This window comes from Giraffa tippelskirchi, chromosome 5 (genome assembly GCF_054371585.1).
Source record: "Giraffa tippelskirchi isolate mGirTip1 chromosome 5, T2T-mGirTip1v1.2.pri, whole genome shotgun sequence".
NCBI classification, from domain to species: domain Eukaryota; kingdom Metazoa; phylum Chordata; class Mammalia; order Artiodactyla; family Giraffidae; genus Giraffa; species Giraffa tippelskirchi.
Window position 1 is genome coordinate 87,663,361 of NC_137279.1, and position 24,067 is coordinate 87,687,427.

The following is a 24,067-nucleotide window of genomic DNA, read 5'->3' on the forward strand; positions in this document are numbered from 1 at the left end:
GAGGACGTCAGCCTCCCTTCCCCAGTCTGGGAATGGCCAAGCCTGATGCTATCTGACTCTCATGGAGCTGAGTCTCGGTAACATCAAATAGGTAGGAAAGGAGCCAAAAAAGAAAGAAAGAAAGAAATTCAACAAGCAAGAATCAGAGTCAAAATTTGAACTTAGGTCTGTATGACTCCAAACTCCATGTTCTTTCTACTTTTGCATGTTGGGATTGTCACGAAGTTAGGTTACATAGGATATGTCAGTTTGTGGTAAGTTGACAATGATTTCTATTTTGTTTTATTTTTTCCATTTTTACTGAGCTACAATTGACATATAACATTGTATAAGTTTAAGGTGAACAGCATAATGATTTGATATGTACATATTGAAAAATGATTCATCACATAATTATAATTTTTTTCCTTGTAATGAGAACTTTTAAGATCTGCTCTCTTAGCAGTCTTCAAATATACAATATAGTTTTGTTAACTATAGTCACCATGTTGTGTATTACAACCTTAGAATTTATTTAAGTTATAACTAGGAATTTGTGCCTTCTGACCAGCTTCACCCAAAGATCCTTTCCCCCTACCTCTGCCAACCAAAACTCTGATCTCCATTTCTATGAGTTTGAGTTTTTTTAGATTCCACATATAAGTGAGATCATACGGTATTTGTCTTTTTCTTATTCTATTAGCATAATTCCCTCAAGGTCCATCCACATTGTCACAAATGGTAGAATTTCCTTCTTTTTTATGACTGAATTAAATATATAACATATCTTATATGGATATAATACGATACATATATAATATTATATACGTATATAACATATATATTACATCTCCTTTATCCATGTATCTATTGATGGCCAGTTAGGTTGTTTCCATGTCTTGGCTATTACAAATATGGCTGCAATGATCATGAAGATACAGATATCCCTTTGTGATTTTGTTCCCTTCAGATATGCCCCTAAATGTGGAATTGTTGGATCACATGGTAGTTCTTTTTAATTTTTTGAGGAACTGCCATCCTTTTTCCACAGTGGTTGCACCAATTTACATTCCCACCAACAGTGTACAAGGTTTCCCTTTTTTCCACATCCTCACCACCAATTGTTATTTCTTGTCTTTTTTATTTTTAGATTTTTTTTTATTGAGGTATAGTTGATGAACAATATATGTTTCAGGTATACAACACAGTAGTTCACAATTTTTATATTTCTTGCCTTTTCATGATAGTCTAACAGATGTGAGATGACATCTCGATTGTGGTTTGATTTGCATTTCCATAAAAATTAATGATGTTAAGCACCTTTTCATGTATTTGTTGGCCATTTGAATATATCCTTTGGAAAACTCTGTTCAGGTCCTTTGCTCATTTTAAAATTGGATTATTTGGGGGTTTTGCTATTGAGCTGCATATTTTGGATAGTAACCTCTTACCAGATGTGTAGTTCTCAAATATTTTCTCCCCTTCATAAGTGGCCTTGTCATTTTGTTGTTCATTTCTTTTTCTGTACAGACTTTTTTGTTTGATGTACACACTGTACTGTGCATGCAGAGTCACTCAGTCATGTCCTACACTTTGTGGCCCATTGACTGTGACCCACCAGGCTCCTCTGTCCATGAAATTTTCCAGGCAAGAATACTGGAGTGGATTGCCTTTTCCTACTCCAGGGGATCTTCCAACGCAGAGATCGAACCTGAGTCTTTTACGTCTCTTACATATGCATTGGCAAGTGGATTCTTTATCACCAGTGCCACCTGGGAAGCACAAATTGTACTATTAATACTTTTTTTTTTTATGTTGCTTGTGCTTTAGGTATCATAATGCTCCATTTTAGACATACTGAATTTGAGATGCCTATGTGACATCCAAGTAAAGTCATCTAATGAACTATTGGGTATAGTAGTCCTTGCACAACTTATTTACACTCTCTGGCCTCAGTTTCCTCATCTTTAAAGGGCTGATATTGCCTATCTTTTAGGGTAAATATTAGTAAGGATTCTTACACAGTACACTGCTCATAATAAGAACAAATTAATGAAGCAATACCTATAATATGAAACATGATCTTTACCACACAAGTTAGAGTTTGATTATATATTTTCTTGTAAGAGCTAGGAGTTCCATTTATTTATGCAGTCTCCATAATCAGTAAATTCCTTGATAATAGGAACCCTCTCTTTTCTCCTTCCCCATAGTGCCTCACCACAGAGTGGGTACCTAATAACTTAATGCTAAGGGAAATTGACCACTGTGAAAGTGGATAGAGGGCCCTATACTCTTTCTGTACTCTCTACCCCAGTTGGTGGTACCACCGTTCTCTCAATCACACATGCTAGGAATCTGGAGTCATCTTTAACTCCTCTTCCTCTTTCTCAACCCAGACATACTAGTAATCACCAAGTTCCAAGTACTTCACTTCCCATGTATTTTTCAAAACCCTCTCCTCCACTATATCCTCCCACTATCCTAGATCAGGCTTATTAACCCTGCATCTACTTTATGGCAAGAGTTCCAACTGGTTTCTTTGCCTCCAGTCCTGCCCCCAACACCTAGATCCATCTTCCAAACAGTCAGTAGTTAGATATCTACAACAGATCTGACCATGTCATTACCCATTTTACCCTTTAAAAGCTTCCTGATGGACTTAAGCTGCTATCTCCAGCACACAAGGTCTCCCATGAACCGGCACTGCCTACATCCCAGCCTCACATCCCATCTCTCTAGGCTTCTCTCTTCCCACTCCAGCCTGAAATGTTATGCTCCAGCAAGAAAAGCCTGTTTGTGGTTCTACCATATCTACTTCATTGTATCTGGCTTCTCAGACTTCTCAGGTTGCACCCTCTACCTGAACTACCTTTTATTTTTTCATCTGGCTAGCTCCTCATTATCCTTTAAAAATCAACTCAGTTGTCATTCCTTCAGAAAGCCTTTCCTGCCTCCTCCTCAACACCTCTTTGCCAAAGCAGGATCAAATGTCCCTCTTCTGTGGTCCCATAAAGCTCTGTGCATAGCATCATCAGTGATTTGATTATATTTCTATTTCTTTTTTTTTTTTTTTTTTGCCTCACCACCCAGTGGGATCTTAGTTCCCCAGCCAGGGATCAGACCTACGCCCCCTGAATTGAAAGCACGGAGTCTTAACCACTGGACTGCCAGGGAAGTCTCCGGTTATATTTCCTTACATCTGTTTAAAGGTCTGTCTTCCCACTCCACATGCTTAAACTCCACAAGGGCAGGAGAGCATCTTATTCATCTTTTTTTCCCTTGGGCTTTTATTCACCTTTTTTATCCCTAGTGTCTAATATATAGGAGGTTCTCAGTATTTGTTGATTGAATGAGTTAGTGTAAATTCTCACAAGAGTCCCACTCAAGCAAAGATAACAACAGATGCACACACATAAATATGCAAGGACCAGATCCAAGTCTGTGCTCTCTGGAACTTAGCTTCCTTCAAAATGCAGTAAGTTATACATAGTTGGATGTTGTACCTACTTGAGATGAAGAGGACCTAAACAAAGCCCTTTCTAACCCAGTCTCTTCTCTCTGTCTCTAATGTATTTTTATGGTTCTAGCCTGTGTTTTGTTTTTAACTCATTGTCAGAGCAACATTAGTTATAATTTAGTCTTTAACTGAAGAAATGAACAATATGACAAAAAGAAAAAATGCTGTATTCTAGTGGAGAAGACTATATAAGTGCAGAACAACAAACACCCCTGGAGAGCTGCACTGAGAAAGAACTTTCAAGGTAAAAGATTGAGATTTGTACCTTATTGCAGTGTTCGCACGATCAGATTCATCTAGCATAGATTTATCCAACATGTTACCCATTCCCAACACATCCAAATAGCTTTTGAAATTATTTTTTTCCATTCATAAATTTGGGAGAGAATATTGTATGCACACATACACACTTTTTCTTTTCAGAATTCTCACTTTTTTATTTTCTATTTTTATTTTAATCAATCATGGTTGATTCGGGTTTCCCTGGTGGTTCAGTGGTAAAGAATCCTCCTGCCAATGCAGGAGACGTTAGATCCCTGTGTCAAGAAGATCCCCTGGAGAGGGAAGTGGCAATCCACTCCAGTACTTTTGCCTGGGAAATCCCATGGACAGAGGAGTCTGGTGGGTTACACTCCATGGGGTCGCAAAACATCAGACATGACTTAGCAACAAAACAATAACAGCAACAGTAGTTGATTTACAATATTGTATTAGTTTCAGGTGTACAGCAAAGTGATTCAGTTATACATATATCAATCTTTTTCAAATTCTATTCCTATTTACGTTATTACAGAATATTGAGCAGAATATTGAGCAGATTCTTCTGTAGGTCCTTATTGGTTATCTATTTTAGAAATAGTCATGTGTACATGTCAATCCCAAACTCCCAAATTATATTTCCCATCCACCTTTCCCCTTTGGTAACCATAAATTTGTTTTCTATGTCTGTGAGTCTGTTTCTGTTTTGTAAATAAGTTCAGTTATATCATATTTTTAGGTTCTGTATATAGGCAATATCATATGAATTTGTCTGTCTGACTTACTTTACTTAGTATGATAATCTCCAGGTCCATCCATGTTGCTGCAAATGGCATTATTTCATTCTTTGTAATGGTTGAGTAATATTCCATTGTATATATGTACCACATCTTCTTCATCCATTCATCTGTCAATGGACATTTAGATTGCTTCCATGCCTTGGCTATTGTAAACAGCGTTGCAATGAACACTGGGGTACATGTATCCTTTCAAACCACAGTTTTCTCTGGACATATGCCCAGGAGTGGGATTGCAGGGTCATATGGTAGCTTTATATTTAGTTTTTTAAACTGTTCTCCAGGAGAAGAAAATGGCAACCCACTCCTGTATTCTTGCCTGGAGAATCCCGTGGACAGGGGAGCCTGGTGGGCTGCTGTCTATAGGGTCGCACAGAGTTGGACACAACTGAAGTGACTTAGCCTGCATGCATGCATTGGAGAAGGAAATGGCAACCCACTCCAGTATTCTTGCCTGGAGAATCCAAGGGACAGGGAAGCCTGGTGGGCTGCCGTCTATGGGGTCACACAGAGTCGGCCACAACTGAAGCGACTTAGCAGCAGCAGCAGCATACTGTTCTCCATAGTGACTGCACCAATTTACATTCCTACCAACAGTGTAGGAATGTTCCCTTTTCTCCACACCCTCTCCAGCACTTATTGCTTGTAAACTTTTTGATGATGGCCATTCTGACTGGTATGAGGTGATATCTCATTGTAGTTTTGATTTGCATTTCTCTAATAATTAATGATGTTGACCATCTTTTCAAGTGCCTCTTGGTCATCTGAACACACACATACTTTTTATACTTGCAAAAATATTCTTCAATATTTATGGAGCACTAGACAACCACAGTGAAGGCTCCTACTTCTGATTCTTAAACTTATTACTTAGAAGTCCTTCATCTTGGTTCCATACAGGACCAGGTACATAATTTACAGGGCCCACTGAAAAATGAAAATGCAGAGCCCCGTTTTCAAACATCATTAAGAATTTCAAGCCAGCAGAAATAGCAGAGCATTAAAACAAGCCCAAGATCCCTCTGAGCACAGAGCCTGTGTGACTTCACAGGCACACTCCCATGAAGCCATCTCTGGTGCATGAGTCCCCAGATCAATGCCAAATACCTCTAACATTCTAGCGGCCACTCTGATTTAATTCTCAGCCCTCCCTGCTTCAGAAGTCGTGCCTCTTCTAGCTCTTCATACATAAGCTCTTAATTAGGCCCCAGTCTCTTTTGAAGAACTTACCTTAGAGGAGCATTGTACAATTGTTATACCTGTTCTTTTACTGTGGACATACCACGTGTGAAAAAGCTTGTTGTCTCTCTCTCTCCCGCTGTCTTCTCAGCTTGTCCAGAATCCATACACAGAGGAGGCTGCAGATCTAACATGAAACTCGGCAGTAGGGAAAGTCCCTATGGATCTGATAAGGAGCAGTTTCTAATGAGTCATGAGGTCCCCTCCTGCCAGGGTCCCTCCCCACGTGCCAGCAGCCAGCACCAGGGGCATGCTGGGAAAACCTCCCACCCAAGTCTTTGCCCTGGGTTCAGAGTCTGTGCCCCATCTAGGTAATCGCTGAGAACAACGGAGGCTACACACAACAGAAGTTCCTTGTTTTCCAGGTACTGAGGGCCATAATCCCTAACTCGAAACACTGGCAGCTCCTGAGACCAAGTGGAAAGCAGGTCAGAGGGGGAGTCTGGGGAGAAGAATCCAACACCAGATTCTGTGGCCTGCAGGTTACATGCTGTGTAAGAGGAGCAGGTAGGAGATCTTTCGGGGGGCAGAGATTAAAAGCAATGAAGTGCAGATAGTGCAGGGGGTCAGGCCCAGGGTAGGTTTGGGGAGAGGATCTGCAGAAGGGGGGTTGAATGTCAAGGGGGGTCCAGAGCTGACTGCTAACCCCTCCCAAATTCAGGGGCCTGCGACAGCCACTCATTACCTGAAGCCATGGCCAGTGGGGAAGACGAGCCGAGGAACTGCGCAGTGTGTGGGGACCGGGCTACAGGCTACCACTTCCACGCTCTAACTTGTGAGGGCTGCAAGGGTTTCTTCAGGTGAGAACCTCCTCCTCAACACAAACAACCTCCCAAACTGCCTTCCAGGCAGCCTTTAAGCCTCGGCACACGCCAGGGCTTGTCCAGCTACAGCACTCTTGCATCTTGGAACCTAACCGCCCTGTAGCTAGCATGTGACACACTGGCAACCTCAACACTGTATAAACACGTTGCAAAAGAACAGAGGGAAGGCAGAGTGTGTGTCCTGTGTCAAGTGTACTCACTACCTGCAAAGCACCAAACTAGTATAGTCTATAGAAAGGATAGACTTTGCCTGACTGATTCTGTGCCCCATGGAAATGCTTGAGATGCATTGTGTCCTCCCTACCCCTAGGGACTTCTGGACACAGCTCAGATTAGCCCATGTCACCATAGATTCAGGATTTTAGTTCCCCAACCAGGGATTGAACCCGGGCCCTTGGCAGTGAAAGCACCGAGTGCTAACCACTGGACCACCAGGGAATCCCCACCATAGATTCTTTGGGACCATATCATTGAAGCCCCTCACATACCCACCTGCTTCCTGCCATCCCTGACCCTCACATCTGTCTTCACAGGCGAACAGTCAACAAAAGCACCAGTCTCACGTGCCCCTTTGCTGGAAGCTGTGAGGTCAACAAGGCCCAGAGGCGCCACTGCCCAGCCTGCAGGTTGCAGAAGTGCTTGGATGCTGGCATGAAGAAGGACAGTGAGTTGGCCCTCTACCATCCCAAGAATCCACTGTGTCCTTCCCTGACTATGCTTTGCCCTTGTTCCCACAGCATTATTCTCCACATGGAAGACAGAGTAAGCTTTTTGAAACGCGTCAGACAATGTCACTATCTTGCTCAAGATCTCCAAGGGCTCCTCATCTCTTATGGTCCATGGTCTCAGTCCCATGTCTGCCATACCACCTCTCAGATTTTACTTCCTACTCTTCCCCTTGCTCAATCCATCCCAGCCACACTGATGTCAATGCCATTCTCAAACACACCAAAGTACACTCTCCTGGGGACTTATGTAACTTATACTTGCACTTGCCAGTCCCTCTACCCGGAATGCTCTTTTCCTGGGTATTCTTATGGCTTGCTTTTTCTCCTCTATCTCTCAAGTATAGTACCTGTTACTTAGTAACTACTCAATAACTGATTTAATTTTTTTCTCAGTGCCAAGTAATTAGGTTCAGCCCCCAAAAGACAATGTAACTTATAATAAACTAACAGAAATCAGCTTGCCTAAGTACACTCAGCTGAAAACTGGAGAGTCAGTATTCACCAGACCCTTATTTTCTTTGTGACATCACACTACTTTTCATCATGGAGCAGTAGAAAAGAAACTGTAGAAGTCAAAAAGTCTTGAATCCAGTATACATCACGTAAGTATTTTGTGACCTTGGACCTGTAACTAGAATGTCAGCCTGTCTATGTTTCTGAAAAACATGGAAATCACACCTGCCCTCTCTACCCATAGGATTGTTTCAGTCACTGAGACCTAACCTCAGAGGCTTTGAAATTATAAAGCTATTGCAACATAAGGTGATGTTTTTGGTATCACAAGCCCTCCCTCCTCAATATTCCCCCAGAAGCCAAACACCTCCTAACCTTCCCACTTTATTCTCCATCCTTCCTTTCCCTCCTACAGTGCATTGTTTTCTGCCACAGTGTCCCATGGGTTGGAGAAAATCTACAGGAATCCCCTGCCACCTGGAGCCTCTGGGACTCCAGTCGAGCCCAAGGAAACTTCAGGAACTCTCCTCCCTCCTTGTGTCCATTGTGCAGAGTGTCCAAGGGTCCCAAGCCAGGGGCTGGCAGAGAGATGTGCTCTCTGCTGGTCTAAACAGCTTTGTCACATCCCTTCCCCGGGCACAGTGATCCTATCGGCAGAAGCCCTGGCACTGCGGCGAGCAAGACAGGCCCAGCGACGGGCACAGCAAGCATCGATGCAGCTGAGGAAGGAGCAGAAAGAGCTAGTCCAGACACTCCTGGGGGCCCACGCTCGCCATGTGGGTACCATGTTTGACCAGTTTGTGCAATTCAGGGTGAGCATTTATAGGATTCAAGATGAAATAAGACAAAAAGGGTGCCCAAGGAGGCTGGCCTGAGGGAGGGGACTGTGTGCCATGCCCTGATAGAGGACAGGACTTCTCCAAAACCCCACCCGAGGCAGACTTCTCAGCCTGGAATCCTTCCAAGATAAAACTGTTGTGTTAGTCGCTTAGTCGTGTCTGACTCTTTGTGACCCCACGGACTGTAGCCAGCCAGGCTTCTCTGTCCTTGGGATTTCCCAGGCAAGAATATTGGAGTTGGTTGCCATTTCCTCCTTCAGAGAATCTTCCCGACACAGGGATCAAACCTGGGTCTCTGATATTGCAAGCAGATTCTTTACTGTTTGAGCCATCAAACTAGAGAAATCTAAAGAGACCCCTAGGACTGGGGCCTCTCACTCAGGCTCTGATCTCTGCAGCCACCAGCTCATCTGTTCATCCATCACCAGCGCTTGCCCACCCTGGTCCCTGTACTGCCCCTGCTCATGCATTTTGCAGATGTCCACACTTTCATGGTACAGCAAATCATCAAGTTCACCAAGGATCTGCCCCTCTTTCGGTATGTGACCCCTTCACGTGCCTTTCCAGAAGAAATTGCTCCAGTAAATTATAATCCCACTCCATTAAAAAAAGTCACTAACCAACCCACCCCTCAGCTCTTTCAAGTAGCGGGTCTTGAATTCTCAGCTTGGCTTTTAAGCATCTCAATAAGAACTGGGGGTTCCTCTCATTCTCTGAAGTTCAGTCTAAAGTGCAGGGTTCCTGCTCCTCACAGGTCCTTGCCCATGGAGGACCAGATCTCCCTTCTCAAGGGAGCAGCTATAGAAATCTGTCATATTGCACTTAACACCACTTTCTGTCTCCAAACACAAAACTTCCTCTGTGGGCCTCTTCGCTACACAATAGAAGATGCAGCACAAGGTGAGATGGTGCTCGGGCAGTAGAGGGCATGCATCCCTCTGGTAGGGTATGTGGCGAGGTGACCCGCAGGCTCCTAAGCCTAGTATCTCCCACAGCGGGGTTCCAGGAAGAGTTTTTGCAGTTCCTCTTTGGCTTCCATAGGACGCTGCGCCGACTACAACTCCAGGAGCCTGAGTATGTGCTCATGGCTGCGATGGCCCTCTTCTCTCCTGGTGAGCATCCCCCAAAGCCCAGAAACTTTCATTCTACCACCTCTGCCCAAACTCCCAGCTCCCTCAATCCATCCATCCAGGCCTTGTAGTCTTCAAGCCTGTGGAGTAGGTCTATCCCAGTCTTGGCTCTCCAGGCCACCCACAACCTCCCATCTTATCCTTCCTCACTCCCTATCTTACAGACCGGCCTGGAATAACCTGCAGGGAGGAGATTGATCAGTTGCAAGAGGAGATGGCACTGACTCTGCAGAACTACATCCAAGGCCAGCAGCCATGTCCCCGGGATCGGTATGGTGGGACTGGGCACGTGGAGGATCTACCAAAGGGGTTAAGGAGACAATTCAGGATGAGTACTTTTACTGTCCTTTCCTTTGGAAAACCAGGGCCCCTGGGGCTCTAGTCCTTCCTTCCCATTTCACAGAGTTTTGGCATTCAAATTGCTCCTACTGCTGTTTCATCTCACTTTTTCCAGATCTTTTTATTCAGCAGAGATGCAAAGTGGTAGCTCACAGCTGTGAGTAATAGCATTCCTGAAATTGATGACATCCATCACCTCCCCAAGCCCACTTCTCCAGACTAAAGCAACCTTATCAAGAGTCTTGTTCACTCTCTTGGCCCTTCCCCTACTCTCCATTGGTCCAATTCCTTTAATTTTTCATTCCTCTTGAAGTTATGGTCATTCAGTTTCATGGTCAAAGCCAGTCCCTGGTTCCACAGTCCATGAGCTAACCAGGCTCTGGGGCACACTCCACTTCTGTTTTGCTTATTCCTCAATGTGCCAGTTTGGTCAGAAGAGGGGTGCGTTATAATACCATAGAACACACCCACCTTCTAGAACCTGCTCTACAAGGCGAGATCCACACAGCTGAAGATCTGGTCAAGTCAGGGGTTTCTCCTCACTTGGCCCTCTGGGCCCTGGGTTCAAGAAAAACAGCATGGTGAGAGAAGTCAGCGTCATATAGAGGCCCCTTTGGAACTTGGTGTTCAGACCTAGCTTCACTGAGAGGCAATTCAGGGGGTCAGGGCCTCAGGACAAGACTCTTAGCTGCCTTATTTCTCTCCTCTTTCCCTGGTGACCGCAAAGGTTTCTATATGCGAAGCTGCTGGGCCTGTTGGCTGATCTTCGAAGCATTCACGATGCATTTTGGTACCAAATCCAGAACATCCAGGGACTGTCCACCATGATGCCACTGCTCCAGGAGATCTGCAGCTGAGGCCCAATCTACCTCCTTCCCCAGCCCCACCTGGACACGTTGGACTGGAAAGGGGAGAATCCTGGGGCCAGAGGTCGGAGACAGTAAACAGGGAGCCCACTGGTTGCAAAGAAAGATTAAAGCAGTAACTGCCTCTTCATGCAGTAATAGGGAGAGTGAGGAGTGGCTGTGGGGACAAAGTTATTCTCTGGAAGTACAGAAGATGGGGAAGGAGCAAGCCTCAGGGCTAAGAGGTAAAGAAGCTCCTTCTGGGAATAGGTGGGCCCCACTTTCTGAGGTCAAAGATTTAGCCCTTCAGCCCTTCTTTTCCCAGTTTGGGAAACCCTGGGATGGAACACAGGATGGGGAGTGAATCCCATGCAGATTTTTCTGCTCTGAAGAGAAAGAGGCTAGGAGCTTTAATCCACAGAGAAATAAAGGAGGTGGGAGTGAGGAGAGAAAATTCAGCCAGACATACTCCTTAATTCTTCTCCCCTAGTCCAGAGCCATAAGAGCATGGGGAGATGATACTGGACTGATGGCAGAGGTGGGAGACTCAAACCACTGCCTCAGCAGCTGCCCCTGTGACAGCTCCAGTTCTGAGGAGGGTGTGGTCCTGTCCCCACTCTGCTCTTGGGACCCAGAGGTCACCCAGCAAGGTGGACTCTGGAGAGGGCTCTGGCCCCAGGACACCTGCCTCAGAGGCTCCAACTGTTGTGTGGGCTGGCTCTGGGATGACCTCAGCCCACAGTGATGCTAAAGCCACAGTGGAATCTGTTGCGCCAGTGATTAAGGAAGGCTCCGAGGGCGAGGGTGACAGGCAGGGGGGGCATCTTCTTCTCCAGCACAGCACCCACACACCAGTTACTATCCACCAAGCCTGTTGGGAAAGAGAATACACACTATGTTATTTAACAGGGCTTGGAGAAAGGGGTCAGCGGATATAAGGCAGCGCTTCCCTCTCACTGCCCGCCCCAATCGCTCAGCACCTCAGAATATCATCTGAACAGCCCTCACCTCTAAATACCATGTTGGCCTGGGGTAGAGTCAGGTGGTAACCAAAGGAGAAGGTTGTGTCTTGTAGCCTTGTGTTTGCTTCAAACTCCACTCCAACCTGAACCTGAGAACGGTGGGCAAGGATGGGAGACGGATCTGTCTCAGTGAAGGCAAGAGGAGGCCTGACAGGGGACTGGCAGAATGAAGGCACGCATGAAATATATATGTAGTGTGGGCAGGAAAAACAGCAAGTTAGCAGGGCCTGTGGGAATCCAGAGGGACTTGTTAGGGGTAGGGGGTGGGGTCAGTAGACTCACCTGTTCATTTGCCCTGTGGTAATAACTTGCATGGGCCCCACCTGATCCCACATTCAACGTAGCTACCCAGTGTACAGCTGTAAAAACCAAAGTACAAGAGAAAAAGAGTGTTACTGTAGTAGAACACAGGCCAGAATCTCCAGCCAAGTCCAGAATTTCCCTCCCCATCACTATTCTTCCTCACCCCATACCCGAGTACTTCCCAGCCAGTGTCAGGATGGCCCCCTCTTCGCCTGGCCGCCGGTGATAAACTAGCTCTCCTCCCAGCACCAGTCGATGAGTGAGGCTCTGCAGGAAGTGAGCGACCATGATCACTGCGGGGGAGTGGGGAGACCCGGAGTCAGTCATAGAGATAGGCCTGCTCTCTCATTCCCAACGGCCCCCATCCCAGCCTGCCCCCAAAGTTTCTTCTCTAATCCCTGAACTGTACAGACAGTGTAGAGGCATAGTCAACATTAGCAGGTGGGTGGCCAAGACAAAAAGAACCCTGTACCCATTCCTCACCTGATTCCCCAATCAGGTCAGGATTTCCTAGGGTCAGAGTGGCTGTGTAGTCATCTCCCCGATACTCGCCATCAAACTGCCATGTCAGGAACTTGGCCTGCTGCGTCTAGATAGGGAGAGCAAGAAGTAAAATCTCCCTCTGTCTTTACCATCACTGTTGCCTCTACTCCTCTCCCTCAGCCACCAGGGCAGAACAGTCAAGGAGGAGAAAGAGGAAATGCTTCAGTGGATGAAGGCAGGAACCACGGTCACCTGAAAGACAGCCTTCGCTCGGAGCCGCTCTGCCAAGAGGAGCAGGACCTGGGCGTTAAGGCTGCCACTGCTGTCCATATCTCCTACCACAGTGGGGAACACCTGTTGAAGAGGGTCCACAGTCAGTAATGCTGAACAGAGGGGCACCACTCGGCCTGAATCCAAGTGTAGGATTTCTTTAACGGTACGCAGCACCCCCTAGTGGAATCACAAAGACACATTCTCAACTCATCACACACGTTTCCCCACCTTCTTCCATTCAGAAGAAACACAGAGGACATACCCTGCCCATTCTTCCCCATAACAAACACATTTCCTCCTCCTCTACATCTGAGTTCCAACTGAGCTTTTGGGGAGATAACCCAGGTCAGTGGAGCCCTCACCTCAGTGGGACTAAGTTGCCAGTCCCCTGCATAGGCTGCATGAAGATGATAGCCTGGCAAACCGAGAGCACTCATGTGCACAGTGTGAGCCACCTGAGGAAAGAGAAATCAATGGAGGAGACAGCATTCCTGCTCCATTTCAATCCCCCATCCTATCCTTCATCTATTCCCCATCCGGCAGGTCTTTTAAGAACCCCAAACATTCCAACTTATACAGAGGGTCACCAGATACTTATACAGAGGGTCACCAGATTAAAAGCAACAAGTCTCACAGGCAAAGGAAGTCAAAAGGGCCCCATATCCCTCCTCTTTTGTCCCATATAGCCTGGCTAAGGGGGGAGCACAAAAGGAAAGGAGAAGATCCAGGGACAGGCAGGGAGGAATAGTAAGGAGGGGCCAGAGAAGTGGGAGCACCTGGAAATGGCTGCTCAGAACCTTGTTGACAACGAGCTTCACTCCCTCCATCTGTGCTGGGAATACATCTGAAGGGAGGGGAGGGGGAAGGGAAGGAATAAGCAGACAAGGAACCCCTACCCCACGAAGTAGTCTCCCCTTTCAATCCCACAGAAGTGCTTTGGAGGAACTGACCTCCTCTCAAGTCCTGCAACAGGAAATGCTCCACTCCATGGGGGCGCCTGATCCTCCCTGAGGCTGCATGCCCCAGCTGTGAGTTCCCCTTTTCTGCTCCCATCACTGGACACCCAGCACTCAAGACCCCGCCCTTCTCTGCCCCTTCACCTTGAGACACCCAAACGCCTTGGGTGTCTTCTCACCTTTGCATAGCCGGTGCAGCTCATCAAAGCTCCCAGGGTTGGGGAGAGGTTCCTCTCGACGGGGGCTCCGGCGGGGCAAAGCCCCCATAGGTGCCAGGCCCAGTGTGTTCCCCATTTCAGTAGAGAGGTCAGGGAGGGGCCGGGGTTCGCCTGGGGAAGGACGCTGTTGCTCCCTCTACCCTCCACGGGCCCCACCCCCCATTATCCGGTTCCCCAGTCCCAGAAACTTCCACATAGTCCGACGCTAGACCTGGAACAGGAAAAGTAGGGGGAGAGGGCACCGGTGGGGAGCTTGAACCCCAGGCACACTCCCATTCCATCTTTAATCCCTCACCCCTACCTGTCACCTTTGTAACCTCCCCCACTCTCTAATCCTAGTCTCCACCACAGACTTTACCCAGCTTCCTAGTCTTTCTACTCTCCATTCCTAGGCCCCATAGCGAGGCTTGCAATGAGGCAATAACCCTTACCTTCTCAGACCATCATACTGCCCCTTTCTCCCAGGCACACCCCGGTCATCTTGATGGGGGCAGCCATCTTGAGTGATGGCAGAACTGCGGCTTCACGCTGCACCCCCAGCGTGGTCATGGACGCCATCTTGGAACCGGGCGAAAAAAAGATTTCAGAGACCCAACCCTCCTTGATTGGGCTCCGCCCGATGGATTAAAAAAAAAAAAAAAGAAAAGGCTGCTTGACTGCCGAGCATTGGCCAATAGGAGAGGAGAACGCAAAGGCATGACCGACCTTAAGTCCAGAGAGCTCCAACCCCGGCACTGCAGGGACAGGAGGTAGTTGATTGGTTAGGTCCTTAGATCTACTCAAATAGATGGCCTTAGATTGCCCTGCCTCTCCAAGGTCGGGAAAAACCTTTTAGCGAGCAAGAAACTAGAGGGAGCATCTTGGGGCCTGAGCCACTGAAGTTCCCTCCACTGTGTAGCCTGGAGACATATAGCCTGTGAAAGGTGGCCCAGGGAAAACTGAATACTTATTTCGAACACTGATTCATATCTCTCATAGGGGCCCCGCCCCCACCCAGACCCATAGGAACCCCTGGGGACTCCTCTTCGCAGTCCTTCACAGTACAGAGTACACCCCCAAATGAATTCCACTCATAGGTACAGCTCTCCGTAGGAAAAGGGACACAACCCTCCCTCCTGGAGGTCCAAACCTTTAAAAGTTCACCCTCTTGTCCTCTCTGTAGAAAGGGAATGGGTGTGAGAGTTTGGGGTAGAGGAGCAGGGGCTGCAACCTGAGTTCCAGCAGAAGTAGTCCCTGAAACACCTGACCTCTGAAGTTGATCCTTCCTTCCCTGGTTCCCTAGGAAAGAAAGAAAGTGAAAAGTTTCCCTAGGCAGAGTTGGCAAATAAAACCGAGAAATATAGGCTCCTGCCCTCAAATGCACTCCACTCCAAAGCCAGGGACAAATCAGTGGAGCACCCTTTCAAGCACTAAGTGCTCCACAGGGGAATAGATGAAGATAGGATAAAATTTCTTAGTCTCTGGTCGCCTCCCCTACTAGCTCTCACATCACCACTCCCATCTCTCAGGAAGAGGTCAAAGGATGAAAGATACAATTACTTGTGATATCTATTTAGCTGATTTCACCCAAATGCCTTGGGCCTGGGGGATGCATCTCTGTCCTCCCTCACAATCAGGACAGGGACAAGGGCCAGGACCTTGGTCAGAGGGATGTTATGGCCCCTGCTGACTCATATTGGCTGACCACTGCCTGGAACTGATAAGGCAATCGAATGCCCAGAGACCTTCAACCTTTATCCTGCCAGAACACTCCAATGATGGGGGGTTTTGGGGGGGGGAGGGTGTGTGGGGTGGGCAGCAGCTGCTTTCTGAATTTGTTTTATTGGGGGTTGCCTGTGCTCGCTGATCAGCACTCAGGAAGGTCATTCTGGTTCTAGTGTTTTCTCCCCCAACTCATTCATTACACATTAACTCAAAAAAGTACAGAGTCAATCACACCTGTCCTCTGGACCTAATCCTTATTCTCCTAACCTGCATTCCCCTCACCCCTGTCCCTGATTTTATCGCCTTTCTTCTGTCCCCCAATACCTCTCTGCCAAGTTTCAGTGAATGGGGGTAGGGTTGGGAGATGAAATTTACGCATAATGGTACAAAGATACCAAGGGCTGAGGTTGTTAGATCTGATACATCAAAGTTTTCCAGGAAAAAAGAGAAGAAAACCCTAGAAATCCTGCTTACTGAAGGATTTAGATCCAAGGACTACTGGTCCCAGGCCTCAAAGGAATGAATCTTGAATAGGACTAAAATGTATCCCCTTGGCATCCATTAAGGCCCTGCCTCTGACCCCATCACCAGGCGACTCCTATATGCTGGCCTCTCCTCCCCCAACTTCTCTAACTTGTTTACTCCAACATAGTCCCTGCCCCACTGGACTCCTCCAAAGTCCTTATCACCTGATGGGGTGGAGTGGGGAAGCATAGAGATATATAGCCTCTGCCTCCTCAGCCAGACCAGACACAGACAGCAAGGACAGCATCGCTGACTAGGTACAGTAAAGGAGTAAGAGGTGAGGCGGCATTCAAAGATTTAAAGGTAGAAAAGGAGGGAACCGGGTTGGAGTGGACGTGTAGGGAGGGGGTCGCTGGGGAAGGGCTGAAGCCCATGCAGCTTCAGTGACCTCCCCTGCCCCCAACTGTTCACAGGCCACTTTCCCTACCATTAACACCATGAAGCTGCTTGCGTTGACTGTGCTGCTCCTGACCATCTGTAGCCTTGAAGGTAGGTGTGATCTGAAGAGGGGTCCCAAGGAGGAGAAGGCGCTTGGGTCCTAGCTGCCCCTCTGTCTGTGCTCCTATGCCCAGGTCTGGCAACCAGAAAGCATAAGAGGAAAATAATCCCCTCTCTAAAGCCCAGAAAACCCATCCAAAGACCTGGAGTTGGATACCTGTTCAGGGAGAGGGCTGAGAGCTGAGGCTGAATACTGGCAGAGATGTGGGGCTCATTGTTGGGGACTCAACTGAGAGAGAGTGTGTGTGTTTCTGTGTATGTACAGGGGCTCTGGTTCGGAGACAGGCCGAGGAGCCGAATCTGCAGAGCCTGGTCTCTCAGTACTTCCAGACTGTGGCTGACTATGGCAAGGACCTGGTGGAGAAGGCCAAGGGCTCGGAGCTTCAAACCCAAGCCAAGTAAGTCTCAGCAAAGGGGGTTCAGGGACCAGGGGGCTGTGGAGAGAAAGAGGGGAAAGTGGGAGATCCCACAGAACACTGAGCTCAGGGGAGGGGGGGCTAGGGAGGAAGAGGTTTAAATTGTAGAGAAAATTCCATCATCACCCTAGAGATCCCTCAGACCTCTTAGACAGGTAGGGGCAGCAGGAACTGGGCTTCGAATTTCTATCTCTATGGTCTGTTCCTCTGCCAACTGAGAGCTTGCCTCCCCTTCTAGGAGCTTCACCATGCCAGGACAGACCAGGCACTAGAGTTTGGGGCCTTGGGTCTCACCTCCCACCACAAGAAGGCCAGTACCCATCCCTTACCCTAACTTCTAATCCCTCACGTTTCCAGGGCCTACTTTGAGAAGACACAGGAGGAACTCACACCCCTGTTCAAGAAGGCTGGAACTGACCTGCTTAACTTCTTGAGCAGTTTTATAGACCTCAAAAAACAGCCTGCCGCCCACTGAGGTGTCCAGACACTTGTCTCCTATCCCTAGTTTGTTCCCTGGGACACCCACTGGCCAGGCCTGAAACTCCTCTCCCTACCCACTCCTTGTTTTCTACAATAAACTTTGCAGGAACTAAGTTGTGAGTTGTGGTCTGTTTGGGGAATCAGGGGACATAAGGGTCATGGGGGAAGAGTAGGAGGAAGAACAAAGAGAAATCTGCTTCTAACAGGAAAGGAATTTTGGTGTGAAGGGGTGGAGAAAGGGTTGACGAGACCAATGATGGAAATGACAGGGTGGGAGGTGCTGGTGACTCTTCTCCAAACCCAGGGAATCTTTTTACAGGCCTGGGAACGACCTAGAGACTTTGCCTTGGACATGGTACCTTTAAAGGCATGAGAGATTCATAATCTGAATCCCTAGACTCCTAGAGGTCATGGGAAATGAGAGCACCCCTCAGAATTTCCTCTACCACACTATGAAGAGGAGAAAGCTTCCCCAAATGAGCCCAGAGGTGTCACCCAAGGCCCCTCCCTTCCATTCTGAGCCAGGGGACACTGTGCTTCTCCCCTGAAAAGAAAAGAAAGTGAAAGTCCCTCAGTCGTGCCCAACGCTTTAATTCTCCAGGCCAGAATACTGGAGTGGGTAGCCATTTTCTTCTCCAGGGGATCTTCTCTACCCAGGGATTGAACCGAGGTCTTCAGCACTGCAGGCAGATTCTTTACCAGCTGAACCACCAGAGAAGCTTTCCCTGGAGGTGCTCTAATCCTTCCATTTAAAACCTCTCACCTAGACCCCTGTCTGCAGAACACTCATTCCAAGTATCTCCCCCACTATTGAAAGTGAAAGTGTTAGTCACTCAGTCATGTTCAACTGTTTGTGACCCCATGGACTATAGCCCACCAGACTCCTCTGTCCATGGGGTTCTCTAGGCAAGAATACTGGAGTGGGTAGCCTTTCCCTTCTCCAGAGGATCTTCCTGACTTAGGGATCAAACCCAGATCTCCTGCACTGCAGACAGATTCTTTACTGTCTGAGCCACCAAGGAAGCCCCTCCCCTACCATTATCTGGGTTCTGTTCATAGAACTGGCCTAAATTCTGGTAGCTATCTTAGAGCCTAGAACTAGCAGACATGATAGCCAGTTAAAGGCCTGACAATTCTCCAACTTGGTGGACATGTAGGACTTAAGAAATTCTGGTAGCTGTGATACCTGGGTTAAATCAAAATGGAATGTAAGTCAGGCTGGATTGATGCAGGAGATTCACAATCCCCAAATGGGAAAATGGGCATTTCCAATAAAAGTTTGTTTCCACTTTATCTTTAAAATATTTACTTCCCTATCCTGACTCATTCTTCATATTTCATCCGAAATCACCTTTTCCCCAGACATCAGAAATGGCTCCAACTTCTTCTGTATACTTTTTAAGACTTTTATTTTATATTGGAGTATAGTTGATTAACAATGTTGTGTTTCAAGTACATAGCAGGGTAATTCGGTTATACATATTCCATGTATCTGCTGTTTTCCAAATTCTTTTGCCACTTAGGTTATTATAGAGCATTGAATAGAGTTCTCTGTACTGCACAGTAGGTCCTTGTTGGTTACCTATTCTAAATAGAGCAGTGTGTATATCTCCATCCCAAACTCCCAATCTATCCCTGTCCCCCTCTTCTGTATATTAATCAACCTCTTCCGTCTGGCCTTCTAGCCACTTACCACTCAAAATTACTTTCTTCCCCTTTCTTTCTCAGTATCTTTTTCTTTCTTTTTTTTCCTGCATGTGGCAAAACATGCAGAGACAGAGATCTGTCCTTCACTTGTAAGATGACCTTGGACAGGTTAATTAACTTAAAAGAGCCTGAATTTCCTCACAGGGCTAATGAGTGGATCAAATGGTACAAGCTGGAAACACACCGAAAAGTGTAAGTCACCATGCAGTGCAAAGTATTGCCGAGCACAGGGTGGGGGTAGGGGGGAGACAGGGGTAAGCCTGGAGACCTGGACCCGTTTGGACAGGGCTGCTAGATCAGAGGTAGGAGTGACAACATCAGATGGGACTCAGATACTACCACAGAATCCTGCCTAGAAACAGGACAGGCCCTGACAAGGGGCATCCCGTCACCACTCACCTGTGTGCTCAGAGGAGCTGGCCTCCTACCTGGACCTGACTTGTTCCCCTTTGCCTTATTTGCTTGCATGCTCAGTTGTGTCCGACTCTGTGACCCCTTGAACTGTAGCCTTCCAGGGTCCTCTGTCCATGGGATTTTTCGGGCAAGAACACTTGAGTGCATTGTCATTTCCTCCCCCACAGCATCTTCCTGGGCCAGAGATCAAATCCAGATCCCTGTGCCTCCTGCATTAGCAGGTGGATTCTTTACCACTGTGCCACCTAGGAAGCCCTCCCCTTTGCCTTACCCTCCTCCAACCCCAACCTGGCCCCCTGAGGTCCCTCTTGCCCAAGAATCCACAGAAAACATCTTCCATTAAACCTTTCTTTGGGAGTCTCACACAAGCAATTGTCACACCATTCCTTCTGCACGTATGGCTTTCCAGCTCTGCTAATGCCCATATGCTTGTGTATTATGAGACGTGCTTACACTGCTCCCTGTAACCCACTCTGATCTGGATTAGTGACTATCTGGGGTTGGACAGCCAGGCTTGCCTGCAACCCAACCTTGTTCCAGTTGTCAGACACAGAGGGCCATGCTGGGTGAGAAAGTCATTTCTTGGCTTTTACTGTTCTGAATGTGCCTAGACTCCCAACACATTCCTCCTTGCTCCAGCTCCATGTTAGAGAACCTGGGGGTCAAGAGTCTTCCTTCCCCCAGTCACAGACAGCATTCATCCCTCAATCAAGTCAAACAACCCTGAAGTCTATTAGACTATGAGCTCTGGCAGGTCAGGAACCGAGTTTCCCTTACTCGAAATGGTATCTTCAGTATCCAGCCTAGGATAGTAAAGGCTGAATAAATATCTTAAATGAATGAATGAGTAGAGTCCAGTCCGTGGTATCTTTATTGATGTTAGTCGCATCCCATTGTTTAGTGGGACCTGGGGATGGGGAAGAGGGGAAGGGTGGCATAAAGGGGTGAGACTAGAATATAAACATCAATGAAGAGCATCTGAGGTCTTTGACAAGGAGGAGGAATCACTGGTGATTATTAATGGGGGGCAGAGGGTCATTACAGGGGTAGGATCAACTGGCATTAATGGTGGGGAGGCATATGTGATGCCAACCATGAGGGCTAGGAGGAGAGTGTTAGAAGGAAGGGACCAAGGGCGTCTGTTCTAAAGCTATTGTGGTGGTTTCTCATGTTTCAGGGTCTCATAAGTTTCCTGGGTCCGGGTGCTCAGGCCCTGGAGATAGAGGTCAAAGGACAGTCAGGAGCTTGAGCCCATCACTGGGCCTCCTAGCCACCCCCACAGGCTCCACCCATTCCAAAGGTCACTCAAAAGCCCACCCTCTTCTGCTGACTTCCTGGACAGGGGGTAGGGGGTGGGGAGGCAGGTTCACTTACTGTGTAAATGCCATCTGATTTCTGTAGAGGCAAAAGGGGCAAAGCATTAGAGAGCGACATGTCCTACAGAACCCCTCAACATCTTGCCCTCCCAGGGAGGTATTTGGCCAGGGGTGACTTGTTCCCTCAGGCCACTCTGGGGCATGAACACACATTTGCCCATAACACTACCAACACACATATATACACAACGTTCAACTCTCTCACGTACTCATTGTCACTCTACACTTGACTCTTTCTCATTGCCTGCTGAATATTTTACTTGTGACTTACTAGCTGGCAGGGTGGGTAGGATGAGGTGGGAGGGGGTCTCTGAAGCTAAACAGATCAGTACCTGAGTCCCATGCCACCCCTCCACCCCCCGCCCAGAGACGACAGACCCCAAGGCTAAAACCCCAGATGGGCTGAGAGTCTGAAAAATTGTTGACACCCCTTTGAGAGTGGGTTCATACCTCATTGGCTATAGCTGCCTTTCGCACCTGCAACTGGAGTAGAGGAAAGTCATTAGCAAAGGCGAAGACAATTGGCCCAACTCCACCTTCAGACTTCATGGGGGAACTTCAAACCCCCTTTTCCCCTTTCCTTGAAGCCATGCTGCCACCAAGCTCCCACTTCTCCTTCCAGCCCTCAGCCTACCCTGCCCCTGCCTTACCTTGAGTCGACAGTAGAGCAGGGTGAGGACAATACCATATAGAAACAGGATCGCATCCAGGATATAGCAGAGCTGAGGCTCTCCCAGGGCCGCTGAAGGGACAGAGGGTACGCATTAGGTCAGGGGCAGCAGGGAAGATCTGGTGCTCAGAGGAGAGAAGGGACGGGCTCTGGGAGGTAGGACGGGGCCTGAAGGAGCACCCTCCAAGGGAAGAACCTTCATCTTTCTCTCTGGATTCCTATTTCTCTGATCTCTCTATCTTCTCCCTCACCCTAGGGTAGGGGTAGGACAGGAGTGTGAAGGGTTCTGTTGTGACGGAACTTATAGTTTCTGAGAGTTGAGAGCCTTCCCCTTTCAACCCCCCAACCAACTTTTTAGCACCGTGGGTTCCTCAGGCACCACTGAGCACTTCATAGGCCTCAAGGGACCCATTTGTGTTCACTTTGCTGAAAACCTCAGACCAGAGGGGTAAAGTGAGGAGAGGCAGAGACAAATTTCAGCAAAGAAACCACAGGGGTGTCTTTGCTAAGTCCTGTGACCTGTGGCTGAGGGCTGGACAGGAAGGATGTGAGCTGAGGAAGGGAGGGAAGGCAATCACTCTATTATTGGTCATCTAGCCTCAGCCACATTGCTTTCGCCCCTCGCCACCCACCCCCATCCTGAGACACTTAAATATGTAAAAACAAGGTGCCTGCTTTCCTCGGCCTTATGGATACTGATGGCTCTACACACAAGGCTGAGTGAGTGTCTCAGCCCAGGCTCAAGGGAACGACTGCAAGCTGTATGGATTCCGGCTCTGGGTACTCTGCCCTGTTACTCACTCACTCTGGGCCACTGAGAGAGGAAGTTTTGTGCAATGAAAAAATAAAGTCTGAGCTGCAGCCTCTATCAGCTCCGACCCCTATCAGAAGAGCTCGTGAGCATGTGATTTATCAGTTAAGCACATTTTATGCTGTGACGTTCTTTCACACACAGTATTGCATAAATCTTAAAACTACCCCTTGAGGGAAACATCATCGCCATTTTGAAGATGACGAAACCAAGGCCAAGAAAAGTTAAGTAATTCATTTAGGGCAACAGAGTTAAGTGACAGAACTTGAATTCAAACCCAGGTTTTCCGCTTTTAAAGCTTGCGCCCTCTCTTATATGCCTCAGTGGCCCTGCTACCTCATCTTACGGCAGCCGACTGGCCCCTCACTTAGACCTTCCCTCCACCTTTATGGTTGGGCTGGTGGAAGTCCATCCCACTCCATCTTTTTTAATTTCCCCACTTCCCTTAAGTTTCACCAACCTCTTCCTCCCCGAACCCCAGCTGTGACAACCTGTCTTCAAAAAACGGACAACTCCAAGAGAGCAAGTGAGCAGTCAGAGAATGATGGAGCCTCAGAACTGCAGAGACCTTCCTTTTCTGCCTCCATTTCTCAGCTGATGCTCCCAACTCTCTAGACCTGAGCATCGTGTGCTGCCCGCCCTCATATCAGCTGTGCCTTAGTGAAAACCCCTTGGAAGCAGCAATCGTTTAACTATCCTTGCCTCACCCCTAAACACAAGGACAGGCCCCTGCCTTTCTAAGGGGGGCTTTATAATTGTTATTTAACCAGCTAGAGATCAGTTCCCAACGGACAAGACCAAATGCAACCCACAGAAAACCCTCTTCAAGGGAAATGGAAGCTTTCCCCCGGACCAGCTTTTCACGTCATAGAACCACTCCCCTGCCAAACTGAAGCCTAATGTATGTATTAGCCCTGAAAAAGTAAGAAGGGGACAAGAGGGAACAATTCCTGTGCCTTGATGACTGGATGGGACCAGCCTCAGGGTCTCTGTGTCCACCTGCCCCATGCCGGCCTTCCTCTGTCTGGTCCCGCCTTGTCCCTCAGACACATGCCCTTGGTTCCCACCCTAGAGTCCAGCTCACCGTCCCCCATCAAACCCTCTCACCTGCTTGTTCAACCAAGAGGAGTAAGAGCAGGAACACTGCTGGGATCATCCTGGGCAGGGGCTGAGGGGCCGAGAGCTGGGGATCTGACGCTCTGATGGCACCGCGCAGCTGTGCTGTGAGCAGCTCCCTGACCACAGAGTTCCCCCCTTCCT

At 47.9% G+C, this 24,067-nt stretch overlaps 4 protein-coding genes across 11 annotated transcripts; 2 read left to right on the forward strand and 2 right to left on the reverse strand.

Moving 5' to 3' along the window:
* Window positions 1–229: 229 nt before the first annotated feature.
* Window positions 230–11,102, forward strand: NR1I3 (nuclear receptor subfamily 1 group I member 3). Of its 4 annotated transcripts, XM_081485021.1 has the most exons (11): window positions 230–254; window positions 3,675–3,743; window positions 6,159–6,300; window positions 6,455–6,593; window positions 7,151–7,281; window positions 8,441–8,610; window positions 9,036–9,175; window positions 9,392–9,537; window positions 9,633–9,749; window positions 9,932–10,037; window positions 10,834–11,102. In XM_081485021.1, exons 4-11 carry the CDS (start codon window positions 6,487–6,489, stop codon window positions 10,961–10,963), a joined length of 1,047 nt encoding a protein of 348 aa, XP_081341147.1. In that variant the 5' UTR covers window positions 230–254; window positions 3,675–3,743; window positions 6,159–6,300; window positions 6,455–6,486; the 3' UTR covers window positions 10,964–11,102. The 4 variants fall into 4 exon arrangements, with proteins under 4 accessions (XP_081341147.1, XP_081341148.1, XP_081341149.1 ...); XM_081485022.1 differs by lacking the exons at window positions 230–254; window positions 3,675–3,743; window positions 6,455–6,593 and having other exon boundaries at window positions 6,281–6,300; XM_081485023.1 differs by lacking the exons at window positions 230–254; window positions 3,675–3,743; window positions 6,455–6,593 and having other exon boundaries at window positions 6,281–6,300; window positions 9,917–10,037; window positions 10,834–10,963.
* TOMM40L (translocase of outer mitochondrial membrane 40 like) lies at window positions 10,202–14,714 on the reverse strand. 5 transcript variants are annotated; one of them, XM_081485027.1, is made up of 11 exons: window positions 14,638–14,714; window positions 14,168–14,417; window positions 13,809–13,876; window positions 13,395–13,487; window positions 13,012–13,113; window positions 12,760–12,865; window positions 12,447–12,569; window positions 12,256–12,332; window positions 11,960–12,062; window positions 11,640–11,822; window positions 10,202–10,664 (listed from the first exon to the last, which is right to left on the reverse strand). In XM_081485027.1, exons 2-10 carry the CDS (start codon window positions 14,280–14,282, stop codon window positions 11,683–11,685), a joined length of 927 nt encoding a protein of 308 aa, XP_081341153.1. In that variant the 5' UTR covers window positions 14,283–14,417; window positions 14,638–14,714; the 3' UTR covers window positions 10,202–10,664; window positions 11,640–11,682. The 5 variants fall into 5 exon arrangements, with proteins under 5 accessions (XP_081341153.1, XP_081341156.1, XP_081341151.1 ...); XM_081485030.1 differs by lacking the exon at window positions 13,809–13,876; XM_081485025.1 differs by having other exon boundaries at window positions 10,202–11,822.
* A 1,069-nt stretch (window positions 14,715–15,783) lies between these two features.
* Window positions 15,784–17,942, forward strand: APOA2 (apolipoprotein A2). Its single transcript, XM_081486167.1, has 4 exons — window positions 15,784–16,712; window positions 16,849–16,924; window positions 17,199–17,331; window positions 17,707–17,942. Exons 2-4 carry the CDS (start codon window positions 16,873–16,875, stop codon window positions 17,822–17,824), a joined length of 303 nt encoding a protein of 100 aa, XP_081342293.1. The 5' UTR covers window positions 15,784–16,712; window positions 16,849–16,872; the 3' UTR covers window positions 17,825–17,942.
* A 2,861-nt stretch (window positions 17,943–20,803) lies between these two features.
* FCER1G (Fc epsilon receptor Ig) lies at window positions 20,804–24,027 on the reverse strand. The gene is made up of 5 exons (XM_081485031.1): window positions 23,915–24,027; window positions 21,977–22,068; window positions 21,777–21,809; window positions 21,325–21,345; window positions 20,804–21,163 (listed from the first exon to the last, which is right to left on the reverse strand). The coding sequence occupies exons 1-5, from the start codon at window positions 23,961–23,963 to the stop codon at window positions 21,101–21,103; spliced, it is 258 nt and encodes an 85-aa protein (XP_081341157.1). The 5' UTR covers window positions 23,964–24,027; the 3' UTR covers window positions 20,804–21,100.
* Window positions 24,028–24,067: the final 40 nt, after the last annotated feature.

What these genes read in the sequence shown, in the direction of transcription:
- NR1I3 (XM_081485021.1), top strand. Translation starts at nt 6,487, where the DNA reads ATGGCCAGTGGGGAAGACGAGCCGAGGAACTGCGCAGTGTGTGGGGAC. An exon ending in ACCAGTTTGTGCAATTCAGG is followed by an intron (nt 8,611 to 9,035) that starts GTGAGCATTTAT and finishes TGATCTCTGCAG; the next exon opens with CCACCAGCTCATCTGTTCAT. An exon ending in CAGCCATGTCCCCGGGATCG is followed by an intron (nt 10,038 to 10,833) that starts GTATGGTGGGAC and finishes GTGACCGCAAAG; the next exon opens with GTTTCTATATGCGAAGCTGC.
- TOMM40L (XM_081485027.1), bottom strand. Translation starts at nt 14,282, where the DNA reads ATGGGGAACACACTGGGCCTGGCACCTATGGGGGCTTTGCCCCGCCGG. An exon ending in ACCACAGGGCAAATGAACAG is followed by an intron (nt 12,063 to 12,255) that starts GTGAGTCTACTG and finishes CACCGTTCTCAG; the next exon opens with GTTCAGGTTGGAGTGGAGTT. An exon ending in GGCCAACATGGTATTTAGAG is followed by an intron (nt 11,823 to 11,959) that starts GTGAGGGCTGTT and finishes CTTTCCCAACAG; the next exon opens with GCTTGGTGGATAGTAACTGG.
- APOA2 (XM_081486167.1), top strand. Translation starts at nt 16,873, where the DNA reads ATGAAGCTGCTTGCGTTGACTGTGCTGCTCCTGACCATCTGTAGCCTT. An exon ending in GACCATCTGTAGCCTTGAAG is followed by an intron (nt 16,925 to 17,198) that starts GTAGGTGTGATC and finishes GTGTATGTACAG; the next exon opens with GGGCTCTGGTTCGGAGACAG. An exon ending in GAGCTTCAAACCCAAGCCAA is followed by an intron (nt 17,332 to 17,706) that starts GTAAGTCTCAGC and finishes TCACGTTTCCAG; the next exon opens with GGCCTACTTTGAGAAGACAC.
- FCER1G (XM_081485031.1), bottom strand. Translation starts at nt 23,963, where the DNA reads ATGATCCCAGCAGTGTTCCTGCTCTTACTCCTCTTGGTTGAACAAGCA. An exon ending in CCTCTTGGTTGAACAAGCAG is followed by an intron (nt 22,069 to 23,914) that starts GTGAGAGGGTTT and finishes CTGTCCCTTCAG; the next exon opens with CGGCCCTGGGAGAGCCTCAG. An exon ending in AATCAGATGGCATTTACACA is followed by an intron (nt 21,164 to 21,324) that starts GTAAGTGAACCT and finishes CTCTATCTCCAG; the next exon opens with GGCCTGAGCACCCGGACCCA.